The sequence below is a fragment of the Thermomyces dupontii genome, assembly GCF_041956625.1.
Source record: "Thermomyces dupontii strain NRRL 2155 unplaced genomic scaffold VTN31scaffold_4, whole genome shotgun sequence".
NCBI lineage: Eukaryota > Fungi > Ascomycota > Eurotiomycetes > Eurotiales > Trichocomaceae > Thermomyces > Thermomyces dupontii.
Genome location: NW_027192310.1, coordinates 16,250 through 33,869, shown reverse-complemented (window position 1 = coordinate 33,869; position 17,620 = coordinate 16,250). Strand labels below are relative to the sequence as shown.

Sequence of the window (17,620 nt, the reverse complement as noted above, 5' to 3'; positions counted from 1 at the left end):
ACCAAAGGTGTGGTCCAAGCTTCACGTGCTTTTAATTCAAGGGTAGGCCAACTCCGGATTCCGGACTCCGCCCTTTTTCTTTTCCCTCTTCTCCTTGCGGCTTGCACAACCAAACCTCCATTACGCGCAATTTCCACAGGTCTCTATGATCTACGAGTAAGAACTTGCTCATTTGACTTCAATACGTTCATTGAACCCATCAAAACTCATGGCCATGAGACACTCGCCAAGATATCACGAATTCCAACGCATACATATGAATTCCAGGTCTTTGAGCACCGCAACAATCCACCATTGCGGCCACCGATCGTTCTCGCTATCGTAACACTGAATTGACGCAGCATCGATGACAGAAAACAAACGTTCATGACGAATCCATCTGAATGAAGTCTGAATAAAAATGCGCAGGCAGAAAGCCAATCCATGGCGATCCTCGCTTTCCCCGATGCGTCCCAGGGCTGTGAGAGGTCTCGTTGGCATAATCACGCACTTCGTGGCGTTCTCATGTTCGCATGGACTCTCTCGATCAGGGCTTCCCGAGATGCGCCCTCATCAGGCAAGAGATCTCTCTGCAAATTGTTAGTCACTGCAGTATGAGTCGGCAAGAGCTACCTACTTTGCGCAGCCAACGCTTCAATTCTTCAGTGGCCCATTGGGTCGGATCTGCAAGAGTCAAAAAGAGAACTATAACCCACAGATCTCATGACTCATACCCCCTATCGGATCCGGCTCGGGAGGAAATATGTCGCCCCCCCAAATCGACCAGACAGAGGCGGCAGTGACGATAGCAGCGAATCCTACAAAATCAGTTTGATCTTCACGGCGATCTAGAGGAGGGATACCAAGGACCAAGTTCTATCATAGGTCATTAGTAGCTGAAGCGAAGCATATCACGTATTACTGAGCTCACCTTCGCATTGATCACCTTTTCGATCTGATTCGGCATGGTGATAACCGCTTGTGGTAATTTAAAAGACAATGCTTATTTCAAGGAAAGGAGTGATTGATTGAACATCATCATTGATGAAACTTGTCAACAATGACATGGTAGGCTTGCCTAACTTGCCTAACTGGCACTCTGCAGCACGTGAATCTCAGAATCACATGTCACGACGAGGTCTCAATTCGATGCTGTTTCTGCACAGCCACAGTGGCCTTGTCGAATCACTCGAAAGTCAAACTCCACCAGCCACAGACCCACTCAGGGTTTTTCCTATCGAAACCCTAACTTCCTAAACAGAACGAGAATCCCACAATTGCTCGGCACCAAGATCTGGGTCAGCAGCAACACTCAGCAACACGCCCATCCCCGTCTCGCTATTTCTCCTTCGCATCCGTCCCAGTCGTCTCAATCGCACGACCAAGACCAGTCAAAATGCCGACCGAAGTTTCTGATATAAAGCAATTCATTGAGATCTGCCGTCGGAAGGACGCTTCGTGTACGTACAACTAGCGGGATTGTTTTGTTTTCTTGAACGACAGACCTGTTGCTGATGGTTTTTTCGTGGGAATCGTCTAGCCGCCCGTATCAAGCGGAGCCGCAAGACGACGCAGACCAAGTTCAAGGTCCGGTGCCGCCGCTACGTTTACACGCTGGTCCTGAAGGATGCCGATAAGGCGGAGAAGCTGAAGCAGAGTCTGCCTCCGTGTATGTGCCCGTAACCCATAACAAAATTGCGCATTGTTGTTGGTATATCGAGCAAGGACTAATTGAAATACCTCTGAATACAGCGCTCAAGATCGTCGATGTGTCCAAGGGCGCTAGCAAGAAGAAGATCTAAACGAGTATCCTTGGGCATGTTGAACGGGATGGATGGGGGAGATGATGCATAAAGCGACGCAAGATATCCACGGGTCTTGATCGCAATGTCCTTTTTTGAATGACCTGTACACTGCGTCTCTTGATAGAGATGAACAAAAAGGGAATCAAAAACATTCGAAAAAGCTCTTATTCACCTGTTTCGCATCAAATCATCGATACTGAATCTCCTCGGACGCCATGATCCCATATTTCTCACACAATTCCTCAATGCGATCCCTTTCAAACCTTTCTAACCGAAGCTCGAACTCTCCGAAATAGTTCGGTGTGTCCGATACCTTTACAAAGCCCACCGATTCAAAGAGCGCCAGACTGCGGTGATTTGTCTGTCCGATTTTCACAGAGAGGTAGTCTATGTCGCGAACATGGTCATCACCAGATGAGTCCTCCTGATGGAGGAATTCCGCGGCGATCTCGCGACGATGCACCGCGATATACCGTAAGAAGGTCAGCAATGCAGCACGGCCGTAGCCATGTCGCTGGTGCCGTTTCTCGGCTATCATCAGCTCAACTTCGCCCACTGTCTTTGGACTCGTCTTCTTCTTTCCCTCCGCAGGCTCTTCGGGGTCGTAACCACTATCGTCCTCCTCTTGACGTAGGAAAAGATTCACATCGCCCACCATCCGATCCTCCGCATCTGCTTCCTTTCCGAGGATCTCAGCCCCGGTAGATTGCCATGGTCTACGCCACGGGAGGCATACGATGAAGGTCAGCTTGTCCGCATCTGTCCTCCAGCTGCGCTGCATGTTATATTCTTCATCCAGAGTAAGGGGTTCTGAGGCAGTGGCCTCTCGAATTTCCTGCTCATTTCAGGTAATTAGCGGATATACATGTCTTCGAGACCAAGCGGAGAAATTTCAAGAGGCTTGTTCAGGACAGGACTGCCTACTGGGTCTTGCATCCATTCATGATACTTCGGTACATGATGCGTGCAGTACGGGACAAGAAGAACTGCTGAGGTACATATAGCTGTTGGACGTATGATCAGTATGATTGCTCCTCGTTCAGTTCTATGCAAACGTTTGCCTCATTCAGGGTGGTGCTGGGAAGTATACCAGTGTTGGCGTTGATCAACATCTTTTTCTTGCCTGCTGAGTACTCCGTAGTTAGGTATATCTATTGTTCATAATCCCCTTATGTAGAACCAAGAAAGAGCTCTGCTCCTCCATGCAATTGAGCTTCGGATTCCGGATTGCCAAATGTCTTACTCTTGGTTGATTGAGATATTTGATCGCCGATGTTGAGCACCAAGAAATTTTGCCATGCGATGCTGCTGCGTTCCAATTTCCTGGCGTATTGTCTATTTAGCCTATCCGTTTATAGAGTAGCCTACATATAACTACAGTGCGCTAACTGATCTGATAAGATTAGGCTACACGATATCTTATCGTTCAACGTTGGTAGTTTCATTACCTATAGGTTATTGTACATTAGTTAATAGGTGCTTGGTGACTAAACTGACTGCCATGGACAGTATCTAGCAGTGAGAGAATTCGGCGCTGCAAACGCTGGCCGATGGTATTTTAACTGGTGGCTTATTTCATCTCCTCGTGACCCCGAAACAGCTCAAATTTCACAACTTCCACCTCCAGCGTCTCCGAGTCCAACAGCACGAGTTCTCCAGTCTCATGAAACTTTGGAATGGTGATCAGACGGACTCGAGTCGGCGTTCTCTCTTCAGACGCTTCTGGGATATCCATATCTGTACCGTTCAGCCGGAATGGAGACTCACCACCTTCAACCACCGCGGTTTTGAACTGTGGTTGATTGCCAATGAAGAAAACGTGGGGACAAGATTGAAGAATGAACGGATCATGAGTTTGAAAAGGGTAACACCCTATGAAATATATCAGTCGTGCTCACAGAACCGGCAGCAGCAATGCAGAGGCTTACATAGCGTGTCTGGTGCAGTTGGAACTGTACACCGCCATCGGAGCATGGCTTCCATGATCCGTAATCGCGTGTTCCCGTTGTCACTTGAAGGATTTGTATCCTCATCCTCGTCCGTAAAGTCAAGGTACCGCAGTACGTCGTCGACATTCTGACCACTGCAGCCCCATACCCGCCAACCATCCACATAACCTTCCCACGGGTTCGTGACGTTGTCGAACCAGCCCGGTTCCGCCCCGTCTTCAAGACCGTCCGCGCCATATTGTCGTGCTCGTGGCAGCATCGCTCGATGGATGGGCTGCTGAGGGAGAGCTACATTTGCAGGATCCGTCTCGCCCGGCATGATCGTCACCGGTATACTCGGAAGTAATTCCGACAGAAACGTATCCAACTGTGTGATTGGCGACGGATTATACGCTGAGGCATCGTAGCCGTATTTTCTTGGTCCTTGCTTTTTCTTCGTTGGAGTTGAATCTCCATTCTCAGTTGCAGCTTTGGCAGTTTCCCCGTTGTCCAACGAGTTCCCGGCGATAATGAGCCTACTGATTCTCGCCGATGAGTTCTCATCGTCGGCACCGGCGTACCCTAGCAAATAATCCAACAGTAACTCAAGCGCCAGATTATCGCTCGACGACCCAGATATCCCCAGTCCACTGACAAAGGCGATCTTCGACGGTTTGCCGTTGTTTCGCTGGAGAGGTTTATCCGTCTTGTCGCTTACGGCCCGTTCCCATCGCCGAGGTTGTTGTGGAAAATCCGGGACTTTGATATCAATGACGTCGAAATCGCCGTTGGCATTTTCAGTGCCGAGCACGGCAATAATCACGCCGGTTACTAAATGTGTCGCTCTTAGGGCGTTTCCGGTCAACCTTAATCGGCCCGACTCATCTTCCAACATTACTTGTGTCGCTCCGGGATTGGAAGGATCGACATATGTTTGACGGGGAGGGGGAGCTGCAGTGAAATGCTGCCGTTCGTCAATCCCTGCATCTTTCCGCGCAGAAGAAATCACTGGAAGACTCACGTCCTTGGCCACGTCATCCAGCACGTTGGGTTTCAACGGCAGGTCCATGTACACGGTGCCAACAACCCAACAGAGCTGTCCCTGTCGAACATCAAGCACGCGGTCCACCCGGCGCGCCTCCTCGCCGGCAATCTACCGCCGTCAGTTTCCAAGAAATCCCAGTTCCTCCGTATGTGTGGTCAGGATCTCACACTAAACCCATCCCATGCTTCTTGCGCAACTTTCACAACTGCCGGTTTCAACTTTGTGAGCCGTAAAAAATACAAGTCGCTATACTGTTGCTGGTACTGTCGAGTATTTGCCGTCGGTAAACGAAACGTGTGCAGAGGATCATATGATGACTCGGCACGATTATGGGGCGGAAATTCGCTGTTCCTGTTCGACTCGTCAGTCGCGAGTTTTGATCGCTGAAATCAAGGAACTTGCGTTGGAGGACGAAGGAATCGCTCCTTTGGGGAATCGGAGGGCATGTCAGCGATGCAGCCACAGCTGGGAAATCATCCAACTTTATTCAATTGGCTTTTGAAAGGAAATGTCGAAACGGAACTACTAGACTTGATGCTGCGTGAAAGTGGCGGGACGCGCTTCACGCGTTTTTTTGGCGATGGCCGCGACGCACATTGATATGACAGTTGGCACTGTTTCCCCTTCTCTGCCTGAGGCATCAGAGAAGTACTCCGTACTTAACGATAAAATTACTGTAATTGCCCAATGCCTAATCGAGTTTAATGTTTTCTTGGAGAATCCAATGAGGTGGTACGGGGTAAGTACTGAGCCCTAAACCTGAGCCTTTGAGGCCATAACTCGTCATGGAGTGCACCGCGACCTACTAACGTGGGCTCACGAGTCATCTCGATGATCTCCTGTGTTTTGATGTTTCTTTTCTCTTCAGTGATTTACTTCTGCATCTACTATGCACATCACATTCACTTTGCATTCGTTTCGCTTCAAAATGTATCTCTTCGCGTCGCTGCTGGCTCGAACAGCTTGCTGACCTTTGTGCGGGGACAGTGATCACCAATTTCTCCCGGGCACGCGACGAGCCCGTAAGGGGAACGATCGAAGGAGGTCTCTAGTGACAGAAGCATCACCGTTGATTCGTAGGTATCTGATGTCCTGACGAATCATGGACATTATGGACATTTCGACACCAGCTCTCAATGCAGGATAGTAGTACCAACTACTACTGAGAACCGGGGTCCGAATGTAGCACTCACATAGTTCGATAGCGTATCTTCGGCGATTCTGTTGAGATTTCATGTAAGAAAGAGGTCTTCTCCATCATTACGTGTACAAGCTCATTGCTTGCCTTGTTGGTGCTGGAAAATCGAGTCAACTACCCACCGTGCAAGGGTTGTTCGAATGAGATTACAGTGATGCGAAGGGTAACATCTTGGAGTGAATTGAAAGTAGAGTGTGACAACCCCTTGTGGTGCTGCTTATCGATTTCTGTGAGAGGGGGCGAGATGATGGAAGTTAGTGGTTGATACCGCGAGGTCAGCATCACTACCTAGGTACTATCTAAAAATACCCAGCAGTTTGTGTGATGGGGAGGTACTCTGTGGTCTGGTTGGGGTCTTGCATCAGCACATCTGCTCAACTGTTCTGCATTTGAGGTTCGTAGCATGATCCCATGGTTAATCAAAAGGAGGAGCTGGACGAATCCACCTTGTCCTCTCTGCAGACTCTGCCTCATGTCTGAAGTCAGCTGTTGACTCAACTCGGACTCCGAATTTTTGTGCATCATAGGATGCAGGCTCTCAGGTAATTCAGGATTTGCAAACAGTCCAGACTCTTCTATCGATGACTGCATCGTCCTGTTACACAACAAACGACAACGCAAGGGGTCAGATAGCCAAGGAGAGGATTGAAAGAACGTTTTAAAGGCGCCTTATTACTACGTTCATTGTCCCCTCTTCGAATTCCCTCCCCTGCTCAACCAGAACAACATAACACCCTGTGGTTATTCGGCTACGAATCTGTATGAATGTGTGCACCTTCAGCATACCAATGGCATCTTTTTGCTTTTGGTCTCTCAATTGCTAAGGAGAGCATGTGAATGTTTTCCTTGCTCAAGAACGCGCGAAATCAATCTACAGGAAAGGTATCATGGACTGTCCCCGACTGCATAACGCCAGCCAAGTTGTTGCGAGTCATTGAAAACCGAACCTCCTGGCACTACCAATGGTGGTCCGCAGTGCAAACATCTGTTCTCAGCAACTCACCCATATATTCGGGTCACTTTATCCGCAGAAGCTCGAGATACATACTCTCCGTCAAGAGCTGCGTTGGCACTCACATCCTCTACCAAATACATAGGTCATGGGAGTGGCGAATCTCACGACTTCTTCCCAGTCAGAGAGCATGTTCGCTGATGTTCTGCAGCCAAGAATCAATATGGGGCATTGAATTTCTTCGGCGATGGTTACAGAACATCCTCCAACCCGACTGCTGATTCTTGAAGCACCGATCTCCAACGACTCTCTCATCATCACAGAGTGTCCTTGATTCATACACCATTTGGCAGGTTGCACGGGCAACGTCAGCATCGATAGCTCTCTTCAGGTCGCAGTTACAGTAATGGTACCCTCGGCATGAAGAAAGCGTTCGCTGCTGACGTCGCCCGTGCAACCTGTCAAATGATGTATGAATCAAAGGCAGTCTGTGTCATGTAAATCGGGAGTCTCAAAGAGGCCGCTGCTTCTAGGAATCGCTCGGACCATCACCCTCCGGGATGTTGTCGAAGATAACGAGCGCCGCAAATAGTGAAGCGCATGGTCCGGAAGAATAAAGGGTTACCATATGTCCCGGCGGTTGAATGATTTTGGTACTGGCAGGCTGTGCGTATTGCACTTTCATGTAGGTAGTGCTTAGGTGGAGTCTTTGGCAGGCGAAAGGCAATTGACATCAAAAAAAAATCGACGCGTTGTAAAGGTCAAAATTGACCGTGTCCCGAACAGTTCGTGTGTATGCTCGTTGGCAGCCGCAGCCGCACGCAGCCTCTCAAGCAAGATTGAATAGTCTGTGTTCTGCTGGTCAGTCAAGTGCCACGAGCGAGCAGACATTGACAACATCTTCTCATAGGACTTAACGTCTCAATCAAGCGTTCACCCAAAATCATAGATTGGAGTGACTGCGAACAGTGACCATGTCGATTGACAAAGTACCTAAGGTACTGTACAATGGAACGTATATCCGATATCAGAGCAGAACAGTATAATGCAGACACAAGAAGGCATATTGTATAGTAAAGGATGAGTTATTGGCTTTTTCTCTTTTTCTCCTTTTTGGTACCTAACAGAATCAAATCGGACAACGCAACCAAGGACTGTGGCGCTCTAATCGGCTCTAGTGATGAGACGATGGAATGCGACCGTTAGTGAACAATCTCACTCCGAGAACGAAATAGACAACGGCCAACAACACCAAGAGTAACGTAATGCAATGTACAATCACATCTTTGGAAACTCCGCGGCACTCACTACTAAACGCTACAGCCGTTGACCATCGTTTTGTTGCCATTTGCTCGCGCTTCTGCGAGTGCTGGCGGTGGCGGCGGCCCAAATACGGGCTTCTCTGCCGACTCCTCGGAATTTCGCTCTTGCACAGCGTCGCGGTTGACGCGGTTGGGTTCATTGTCCCGCCCACCTGACGTCTCGCCATTTTGTTTTGGGTGGTCTTTACTGTGGTCCTCCCCATGATCGCTCTCCGTGCCCTCCCCGTCACCATCTAAATCCAGGTCCACAAGGCCTTGACCGCGGCCTTGCTCCTGCATGCGCCGGCACAGAGCTTCCAGGTGGTTGCTTTTCCGTCGCCACTTCTCGAGCTCTTCCTGGTTCCGGGTCCGTTCCTCTGCCATCTCGAGAATATTTCGATTGGTTTGATCGTGCTTGCGCGTGAGAGTGAGGTTTTCTTTCTCGAGTCGCTTGGTCTTCTTGGACATTTCCTCCATTTCCTTGCGGAACGTAAGGAACAGCTCGTTGCTATTGTTCAGCGTGTCTTCGACCTGCAAAGCATTCTTAGACATGACTTCCTGCAACGGGCGGCGGCGCCAAGACCACTGGGGTGTGCGAAATACGGACACGGTCAGATAAAGGCGGCAGGGAGCGTACCTGCTTGAACTTCTCGACGTAGATATTTAGCTGACTACGCAGCTCCGCTTCCGTGTGTGAGAACGTCGAGACCTGCGCAGTGAGCGCTCGGCATCGGGCTGCTTCACTTTCCGCTATCCGGCGCTGCTCCTCATACTTGGCCGTCAAGCTTTGAATCTCTGCGTCTTTACTGCGCAGGAGACACGCGTAATGGGACTCTCGAAGTTCGAACTTTTCACCGAGGGTTTTAAGTTTCGCGCGAAGTCTAGCTCCAGTAAGTCGGTCTGTCGCATAAGTCCCAGGCCTGCGGAAGATAACTCACGCCTCGTCCATGTCAACGTCTGTCTTCTCGTTCTTTGGATTCCCTTTTGAAGCCATCACTTCCTGGATATCGTAAAGGAGGGAGTCGAGTCGCTCATTGACAATCTGGCGGGCCTTTTTCTCGTTCTCTTCGAGTCTCTTGTTTTCATCCTGGGCATGATATTAGATCCCGCGGTTCATTTTGTGGTGAGTAATTGCCTACCTTGACTTTCTTGTTCTCCTTCGTGAGCTCCCGACAGAGTTTTTCCAGCTTGTCCTTCATGGTAACTGTCTTGTTCAGCTCGGACTTGCCCTTATCCTGATCCTTCTGCAGCTGATCCGCTCGTTTCTTGCTCTTGGCATAATCGCGATCCAGCTTCTTCATGTCGGCCAGTAGTTCCGTGTACTTCTTGTGAACGGTCTCAAGCCGCGTCATGGGAGACTCGATGTTGCTCAACAGCTGGTTCAGATCTCTAGTCGCCTTTTTCACCTCCCGTTCTGCGCGATGTTAAGGCCAGTCTCTTTCTCAATGATCCCGAAAACATACCAATTTCGGCCTCCTGGTCCTTTTCTCCGGCGGCATCTTGCTCCAGCTGAGAGATCTTGGCGGCGAGCAGCTTCGAGGTCTCGGTCGGGTCGGGGACCTTCTTCGCCTTGTTCTTCTTCGAGCTCGACGTCATCTTCGGCGAAATTCGATCAACGGACGCGGGCAGAGGTCGCTGCGGGACGAAAGGGAAATGACTTGTGTTCGCGTGATCCGGGAGAGCCGACGGGCAGAGACTGTCACCGAGGATTCGAATGGGATCCGAGACAGCAACTGCCATGCCTGGACCGCAACTGGCGAGTTGCGGTCGCGATAACAATCGAAAATGAAGCTGAGCTACTAAGGTCGCGGATCTTTTACAACCTGCTCACAGAGTAGAAAAGATGTGAACTGGGATTCGGAGGTTTTGCGCGATCTGTACGTAAGGCGATCCCGAACACGCGAAGCAGAGAAAAAGGGCGCACAAATCCGATCCGGAAAAGTTCCGCAACTGTACAAAACACAAAGCCGCACGGGCGAGAATTGCAGCCGGAGTCGATGCTGGAATTCAATTCTCGGTCGGTGGTTAGGATTAACAAGCAGCCTTCGCAGCGGAGATTTGCGCTTTTCCGTATTAGGTTTAGCGTCTGATCCTCCGGGGAAGTTTTTGAAGCCCGAGTCGAAATGACGGAGAAGGCCGTGTACGATCAGCCAGACTGCCGGTTTCCCTGATTGCGAACCTTCTTTGTCCTGCACAGCGCGTTCCCGAGTCCGCGCATGCCGCCACAGAGATTTACTGTCGATTGGTGGCGCGGGTGCGGTGTGCGCTTCGCGATTGTTGTCGGCTAATCGGATCGGAGTGGAGGTTGTGGCAACATCGAAGAAGCTCCACGAAGCCAGAGAACCATCAGTGACGCTTTGCTTGGTTCTTGCAAACAAGTGCGCTTCAAGCCGTCGCTGAGCGCCCACGATGCTACTACGATCAGTAGTAGGAGCACGCCGCCACGGCATTGGGCTGGTTTCTCGGCCATGGTTACCGTACCGTGCTCGAGGACTCCGAGCGGCATCGACGGTGACGGATCTCAACCGCTACCCGAATGTGGGCGAGAAACTCCACGGGTTCACCGTGAAAGACAAGAAACATGTCCCAGAGCTGCATCTATCCGCAATTCTCCTCAAGCACGACAAGACCGACGCCGACTATCTCCATGTTGCGCGTGAGGACAAGAACAATGTGTTTGGGATCGGTTTCAAGACAAACCCTCCGGATGCCACCGGGGTGCCCCATATTCTGGAGCACACGACGCTATGCGGTAGCGAGAAGTCAGTATTGCTCATGTTGGAATGTCGAGTATTGTTTGGCTAATCTGGCCGCAGGTACCCGGTCCGGGATCCCTTCTTTAAGATGCTCCCCCGGTCCTTGTCGAATTTCATGAATGCCTTCACCTCCTCCGATCACACCACGTACCCCTTCGCAACGACAAACCGACGCGATTTCCAGAACCTGCTGTCCGTGTACCTGGACGCAACACTACATCCTCTGTTGAAGGAGGAGGATTTCCGGCAGGAAGGATGGAGACTTGGCCCCGAAAATCCACGAGCCGCCGAAGAAGGTGGCACTGCGAAGCCGGAAGATATCGTGTTCAAAGGAGTTGTCTACAATGAAATGAAGGGACAAATGTCTGATGCGAATTATCTCTACTATATTCGCTTCAAGGAGCACATCTTCCCGGCAATCAATAACTCAGGGGGCGATCCGCAGTTCATCACAGACCTGAGTCATAAACAGTTGGTAGATTTCTCTCGCAAAAACTATCACCCCAGCAATGCGAAGATAGTTACATACGGGGATATGCCCCTGGAAGAGCACCTCCAGCAAATTGGAGGCGAGCTGGATCGATTTGCCAAAGGCATTAAAGACACGGATGTTAAATTGCCACTGGATCTCAGTGCCGGTCCACGAGAAGTGACCGTGCCCGGTCCTATCGATCCTTTTACCAGCGACGATCGGCAATTCAAGACGTCAATATCTTGGCTGATGGGGGATACTACCAATATCGTTGAGACGTTCTCCGCTGGAATCGTGTCGTCCCTGCTTCTCGACGGATATGGCTCGCCAATGTATCGAGCATTGGTCGAAAGCGGGATCGGATCGTCTTTCACGTCCAACACAGGCCTCGATACGTCGTCCAGGTTGCCCATTTTCTCTGTCGGCGTAAACGGTGTTAGAGAGGAGGACGTGCCAAAGGTGAAAGAAGTGGTTCGGAATGTTTTCAAGGAGACACTGTCGAACGGCTTCAACGACGACAAAGTTCAGGGCATTCTTCATCAACTCGAACTGGCACTCCGTCACAAGACCGCCAATTTTGGAATTGGACTTATGGGGAAGACCATGACTTCTTGGTTCAATGGTAGCGATCCGATGAAAGAGCTTGCGTGGAACGATGTGATCAATGAATTCAAAAACAGATACGCCCAAGGTGGCTATCTTGAGTCGTTGATGGAAAAGTATCTCGTCAACGACCGTTATCTGACTTTCACCATGGTCGGGTCGCCTTCGTACAATCAAGAACTGGATGAAAAAGAAGCGATCCGCAAGGAAGCCAAACTTGCGGATCTCGTGGCACAGTTCGGATCTGCGGAGAAGGCTGTATCAGAGCTTTCCAAGGCAGAGCTGGAACTTCTCAGAATTCAGGAAAATGCGCAATTAGCAGACGTCAGTTGTCTGCCTACGCTGCACGTCAGCGATATCTCGCGAGAAAAGGAACGCAGACCCGTTCGCGAGGCAAGCATAGACGGCGTAGAAGTCGTCTGGCGCGAGACGCAAACGAACGGGCTGACATATTTCCAAGCCTTGAATCAGCTCGATGGGTTACCCAACGAGCTCCGCATATTGATGCCGCTCTTCAATGACTGCGTGATGCGGCTCGGAACTCCGGGCCGGAGTATGGAACAATGGGAGGACCTCATTAAGTTGAAGACGGGGGGTGTCTCGACGTCCTCGTATTTGGTGTCATCGCCGACCACTCTGGGCGAGTTTAAGGAGGGTCTGCAGTTCTCTGGTTACGCCCTGGACAAGCACGTGCCTGACATGCTAGATATCATTCGGACCCTGGTCGCTGAAACGGACTTCACGAGCGAGGCGGCTCCAAGGATGATCCTGGAGCTGCTGCGGCTGACCACCAATGGTGCATTGGACACGGTCGCGTCCTCGGGCCATCGTTACGCTGCCAATGCCGCGGCCGCAACCCTTAATCGCAACCATTGGATCCAGGAGCAGCAGGGAGGCTTGACCCAGCTGCAGGCGACGGCCCATCTCCTTCGCGAAGCCGAGACAGATCCGGACCGCCTTCGTGAGTTGATCGAGAAGCTACGGCAGATCCAATCCTTTACCATTTCCAATACTTCCAAGCTGCGGGTTCGCATGGTGTGCGAGCCAGGGCAAACAGCAGCAAACGAGAGCACTTTGCAGAAGTGGCTCAGCTCATTGCCCCCGGCCGCCCAACTCCCCACCGCAGCCAAAGAAGAAGAACAAACACTGATGAACAAGCAACAAGCGAAGATGCTGCTATACGACATGCCCTACAAGGTGTACTACTCCGGCCTTGCCATGGAAACGGTGCCGTTCGTCGACCGCTGCAGCGCTCCCCTGAGCGTGCTCTCGCAACTACTGACGCACAAGTTCTTGCATCCGGAGATCCGCGAGAAAGGCGGTGCCTACGGCGCCGGGGCCGGCAACGCCCCACTCAAGGGCCTCTTCACCCTGTCCAGCTATCGCGACCCTAACCCGTCTAATACCATGAACGTGTTTAAGCGGGCGGGCGTGTTTGCGCGCGATCGCGCCTGGACGGAACAGGAGCTGGAAGAAGCCAAGCTGAGCATCTTTCAGGGTCTCGATGCGCCGACCAGCGTGGATGAGGAAGGACAGCGCTACTTCATGAGCGGTGTCACCGACGAGATGGACCAGCGCTGGCGCGAGCAGGTCCTTGATGTCACGGCCAAGGATGTCAGCGAGGTGGCGCATGAGTTCCTTGTCAACGCCGCCCGTCGGCGAGCGTTGTGTGTCTTGGGTGAGCGCAAGGACCTCGCCGACTCGGACGAGTGGACCGTGCGGAAGCTCTCGCTGCAAGCGCAGGCGGAGGAACCGATTGACAGCAACGAGGCAACAGCATGATATTCGCGAGCTCGAACCAATCTCTTTGTACAGACAGGTATGACGCATCCTCATAGATTTACCGATATACCCCGGCGGTTCTGTACTCTATGTATAACTACACAACTCTCAATATAAATGCCACTCAAAATCATCCTCTCCTTCCTTCCCTCCGCATCCTTACCAATCCACGCGCAGCTGGCCCGAACAGATACATCTCCAGCCACTACGTCTTCCATGGCTGGCAGATCACCAGTGTAGCGCAAGATCAACCCCCATGCCTGGAGAGGAAATGGATCTGGGCCTTGCTGTTTGTCTCGTCGAGGGACGCCTCCTTCGACGGTCAGGCACAAACGCAGCTCCCTGGATTCATCTTTCCAAACCACCCCTATCTGTCTCTCCAGGAAGGCATGCTCCGTCTTGATCAGAACTGCCCTGGGATCATACTCTCCGCTGGGGAGTAATCCCGTACCTGTGAGGAACTGGGGGGCGGACTGAGGACGTGAGGACATTTCGTAAGCTTCATGCTTTCAAGGATCGTCGAACTATAGACTGTGTGTACAACGTCTGGTAGGAATAGTTAACTTTGCCTATAGATAGGCTATTGATTGGAAATCTTCTGTTGTCGGTTTATGGATTTATGCATTCGTTGCCCTTTCCGGAGCTGGATGCCCCTACATCCCGGTTAGAGTTAGGGTTAGGGTTTCTGTACTATCCGACCAAGTGTGACGGTTATGGATGTAACCCTTTCTTCAATCTACCGAGTTTAGATCCGGAGTAGTACGAGTAGTCTGGCACCCGGACAAGGATCACTGCACTTACTGATGGATCACAGAAAACTTGACAAGGGGTGTCCCGATTCTACGGCAAGCATCGATTGGAGATGCAGCGCTTTACGACCATGCGACCTGGTTACTGATTCCAGGTGAAGCAATGTTAGGAAACGCTGACGTTCAGTTCGTCGAGATGTTCCTAAAGTTCCCCTCAACTGCAAAGCGCCGCTCCATGATTCTAATTGACCTACTGCTGTTTCGGTAAATGCGAATTAGATTGTGTTGGCTGCAAGTAAGAACTGCACCACCTAGCCTAGGACCGGGACGGCAGACGCTAGCCTCCAAGCACTTTATTATTCAAAGTAAAAAAGTCCTCATGGTATCGACTCCCAGCACTTCTGTTTGTCAACGAATTGACGGTAGGATAACGCGAGCACGTAGCTCGTGACTCGGCATTTCTGTTGTGTAAAAACATGCCTCTCCTTTGCGGATTGACGTTCCGCAGGAAGAACCGGAAGACTGCGGGCTCCAAAGATACTAGTAATGATGCTGGTGCTGCAGCGGCCTCGACTTCGAAGGCATAGCTTTCACAGAATGCTCAAACATCCCCCACGGGAAGCGCCTCTAAAGGTTCTCAAAGGGAGCCTGTTCTGCCTCTTACCCTTCCATTTCAACAAACCTTGGTCGAAAACCAAGCACTCCGGAAAATCACCCTTCCTGGGACCAAAGACAACTTCGATCCTTGGACTCGGGCTTTTGAAATTCTGCAGTCTCGGGAGTCCGACCTGGCGGGCGACTTTGCAAAGCATTTGGCGTCACCGCAGGACGATCCTGACCCTTTGTCGCCAGGATCAGTTCAATCAATCGTTGCCCGACTCCTGGATGATCGCGAAAAGAAGCAATGGCGAGTTTCCCTGCTGGTGAAGGATGTTAACATTCGAGAACAAGCAGAGAGGCTGGTCAAGTTCCTTATCTGGTCGGATTCAAAAGTCTCAGCTGTTGTCAGCTCTCAGCCATACGCAGCATTGGCATGGTCCGGTGTTTACCTGGTCCTCCCTGTAGGTTAACCCAGAGCAGAGAATGGTGACATACGGCAGATCGGGATGCTGATCATTTTTGTAGCTCATCAGTAGCAGTGTGGCGGCAATTGAGTCCATATTGAGGGATTTAAATTCTCTTTGTGACGTCCAAATTTACTGGCAGATCGTTGAAAAACGTATCTGCAGCCCTCACGTCGACAAGGGTATCAAGAGCTCTTAGAGCCAGCGGCCAAGCTCTACCCCCAGATACCTGAGTACCAGGCTCGAGTAATCTGCCATCTCTCCAGGGCTCAGCTCTCAAGGGCTTGGGAGAATGTTGATGGTTGGAACGATTGGGAGGGAATGGTGGCAAATGTCGAGAGCTTGAGTGAGCAGTACAGTGGTTACATTTCTCCACTCGAAGCCGAAGAGATACATGGAATTGCACAAGATGCAGGAGTCACATATCATCCTAGACAAGTTGAAGAGCATGGAGCATCGCACATACCTGTGGCTGCATCTCACGTTTGACATCATCGAGAAAAGCCCAAGTGAGTATGGCAGAGTGTCGGATGTGGAAGCACTTCTGTCTGGTCTGCCTTCCGAGGTATCACAGGCATACGAGAGGATTTTGGAGAGAAGCAAGAATGAACTTCATACGGAAACTCTTCTCCAGATTGTTCTGGTTGCTGCACGTCCATTGACCCTCGATGAAGCGAATGCGGCTCTGGCGCTAGCGTTGAAGAAGGGAGGATTCGATTCCCCTGCTGCCTTGGAGTCTAGTATGTGGCCTAGAGAGGGTTTCAAAAACACGGTCAAAAAACTGTGGACTCTTTGTCAGCGTGCATGAATCAAAGCTGTCATTTACCCATTAAACGGCGAGGGAATTCCTTACTCATCGCGAAAGGAAAGGCAAATGGCGGGGTCGGTTGAACATGTCCGAATCACAGGTTAGGATGCTGGAGATGTGTCTGGAATACCTGTCCTATCTGGATGACCAGGTTCCAGTTTCAGAAATCCAGGCAAGGTTCCCCTTGGCGCGGTACTCTGCACAATACTGGATGGACCACGCGAAGCCGGTCGAGATTGAGAGGGATGTGCAGGAAAGGGTCTTGGATTTCTCCCTCCATCGAGACCGAGCATACCGAGTTTGGGGCAATTTTTATGACCCCGAACAGTCTTGGATTGAATATCCGGGAGCAGATAGACCACTGATGACAGACGCATCGTTTGCCGGCCTTCGGCACACGGTAGAACTGCTGTTGAAAGAAGGCGTCGATGTTAACGCAGAAGGTGGCCCTTTCGGCAATGCTCTCCAGGCTGCCTCTAAGCAGGGCCACAAGAGGATCGTGGAGCTGTTGCTCCAAGAGGGGGCTGATGTCAACGCACAAGGTGGGCATTACGGAAATGCTCCTCTTCAAGCTGCTTTTGATGCCGGACATAGGGAGATTATAAAGCTGCTGTTGGACAATGGTGCACTCAGAGTTGATCAATGATTGTATAGTTGTTGCGAACATTGTCTTTTCTTATTTCCTTATGACTTTGTCCATGCATACTTTGTCACTGATTCCTTGCCCACTGCGTAGCAGAAGTTGATAATCCCACTTCGTCACTCAGCTGTGATGACCCTTCAAGAAGTATCGAACTTTTAATCGTTTACATGCACCGAGCGCTTGGATCCCAGGTATATAATGTTGGTGGTCTGTCGTAAGTTTCGAAGGTCGATTCACGAGGGATAAGCCAATGCGGGCTGGTTAAGCGATAATCGTCAAAATCCAAGCCTTGGGAATGCTGGCTGCGAGTACTCGTGCGAGTAAGATGGGTGGTAGGAGAGGAGTCCACGAACTTTGAACCCTGGAATGCCCTGGAACGAAGTTATGTCAGACTACAGGATACAGTGCAATGCCTCAACAGTTGGAAGAACATCCACCGAATGAGCAAGGATATCAAAACATCGACTCATAAACCATTATGATTGCCGTTACTCCGTACAAACGCTGCCTCTAATTGATCCCCAACCCCCATAAG

The 17,620-nt window shown here is 50.9% G+C and overlaps 7 protein-coding genes across 7 annotated transcripts; 3 read left to right on the top strand and 4 right to left on the bottom strand.

Annotated features, from left to right (window-relative positions):
* Positions 1-482: 482 nt before the first annotated feature.
* VTN31DRAFT_4506 (uncharacterized protein) lies at positions 483-946 on the bottom strand (the record flags this gene model as incomplete). The annotated part of the gene is made up of 5 exons (XM_069404902.1): positions 483-569; positions 617-663; positions 714-797; positions 843-855; positions 911-946. The coding sequence occupies 5 exons, from the start codon at positions 944-946 to the stop codon at positions 483-485; spliced, it is 267 nt and encodes an 88-aa protein (XP_069260019.1).
* A 429-nt stretch (positions 947-1,375) lies between these two features.
* Positions 1,376-1,781, top strand: VTN31DRAFT_4505 (60S ribosomal protein eL38; the record flags this gene model as incomplete). The annotated part of the gene is made up of 3 exons (XM_069404901.1): positions 1,376-1,439; positions 1,520-1,648; positions 1,732-1,781. 3 exons carry the CDS (start codon positions 1,376-1,378, stop codon positions 1,779-1,781), a joined length of 243 nt encoding a protein of 80 aa, XP_069260018.1.
* Positions 1,782-1,971: 190 nt separating this feature from the next.
* VTN31DRAFT_4504 (uncharacterized protein) lies at positions 1,972-2,896 on the bottom strand (the record flags this gene model as incomplete). The annotated part of the gene is made up of 3 exons (XM_069404900.1): positions 1,972-2,619; positions 2,709-2,788; positions 2,875-2,896. 3 exons carry the CDS (start codon positions 2,894-2,896, stop codon positions 1,972-1,974), a joined length of 750 nt encoding a protein of 249 aa, XP_069260017.1.
* Positions 2,897-3,354: 458 nt separating this feature from the next.
* VTN31DRAFT_4503 (uncharacterized protein) lies at positions 3,355-5,203 on the bottom strand (the record flags this gene model as incomplete). The annotated part of the gene is made up of 5 exons (XM_069404899.1): positions 3,355-3,656; positions 3,713-4,676; positions 4,734-4,865; positions 4,925-5,108; positions 5,160-5,203. The coding sequence occupies 5 exons, from the start codon at positions 5,201-5,203 to the stop codon at positions 3,355-3,357; spliced, it is 1,626 nt and encodes a 541-aa protein (XP_069260016.1).
* Positions 5,204-8,217: 3,014 nt separating this feature from the next.
* VTN31DRAFT_4502 (uncharacterized protein) lies at positions 8,218-9,804 on the bottom strand (the record flags this gene model as incomplete). Its single annotated transcript, XM_069404898.1, has 5 exons — positions 8,218-8,739; positions 8,846-9,089; positions 9,147-9,295; positions 9,348-9,622; positions 9,672-9,804. The coding sequence occupies 5 exons, from the start codon at positions 9,802-9,804 to the stop codon at positions 8,218-8,220; spliced, it is 1,323 nt and encodes a 440-aa protein (XP_069260015.1).
* Positions 9,805-10,617: 813 nt separating this feature from the next.
* VTN31DRAFT_4501 (uncharacterized protein) lies at positions 10,618-13,821 on the top strand (the record flags this gene model as incomplete). The annotated part of the gene is made up of 2 exons (XM_069404897.1): positions 10,618-10,970; positions 11,025-13,821. 2 exons carry the CDS (start codon positions 10,618-10,620, stop codon positions 13,819-13,821), a joined length of 3,150 nt encoding a protein of 1,049 aa, XP_069260014.1.
* Positions 13,822-16,527: 2,706 nt separating this feature from the next.
* On the top strand, positions 16,528-17,088 carry VTN31DRAFT_4500 (uncharacterized protein; the record flags this gene model as incomplete). Its single annotated transcript, XM_069404896.1, has 1 exon — positions 16,528-17,088. One exon carries the CDS (start codon positions 16,528-16,530, stop codon positions 17,086-17,088), a length of 561 nt encoding a protein of 186 aa, XP_069260013.1.
* Positions 17,089-17,620: the final 532 nt, after the last annotated feature.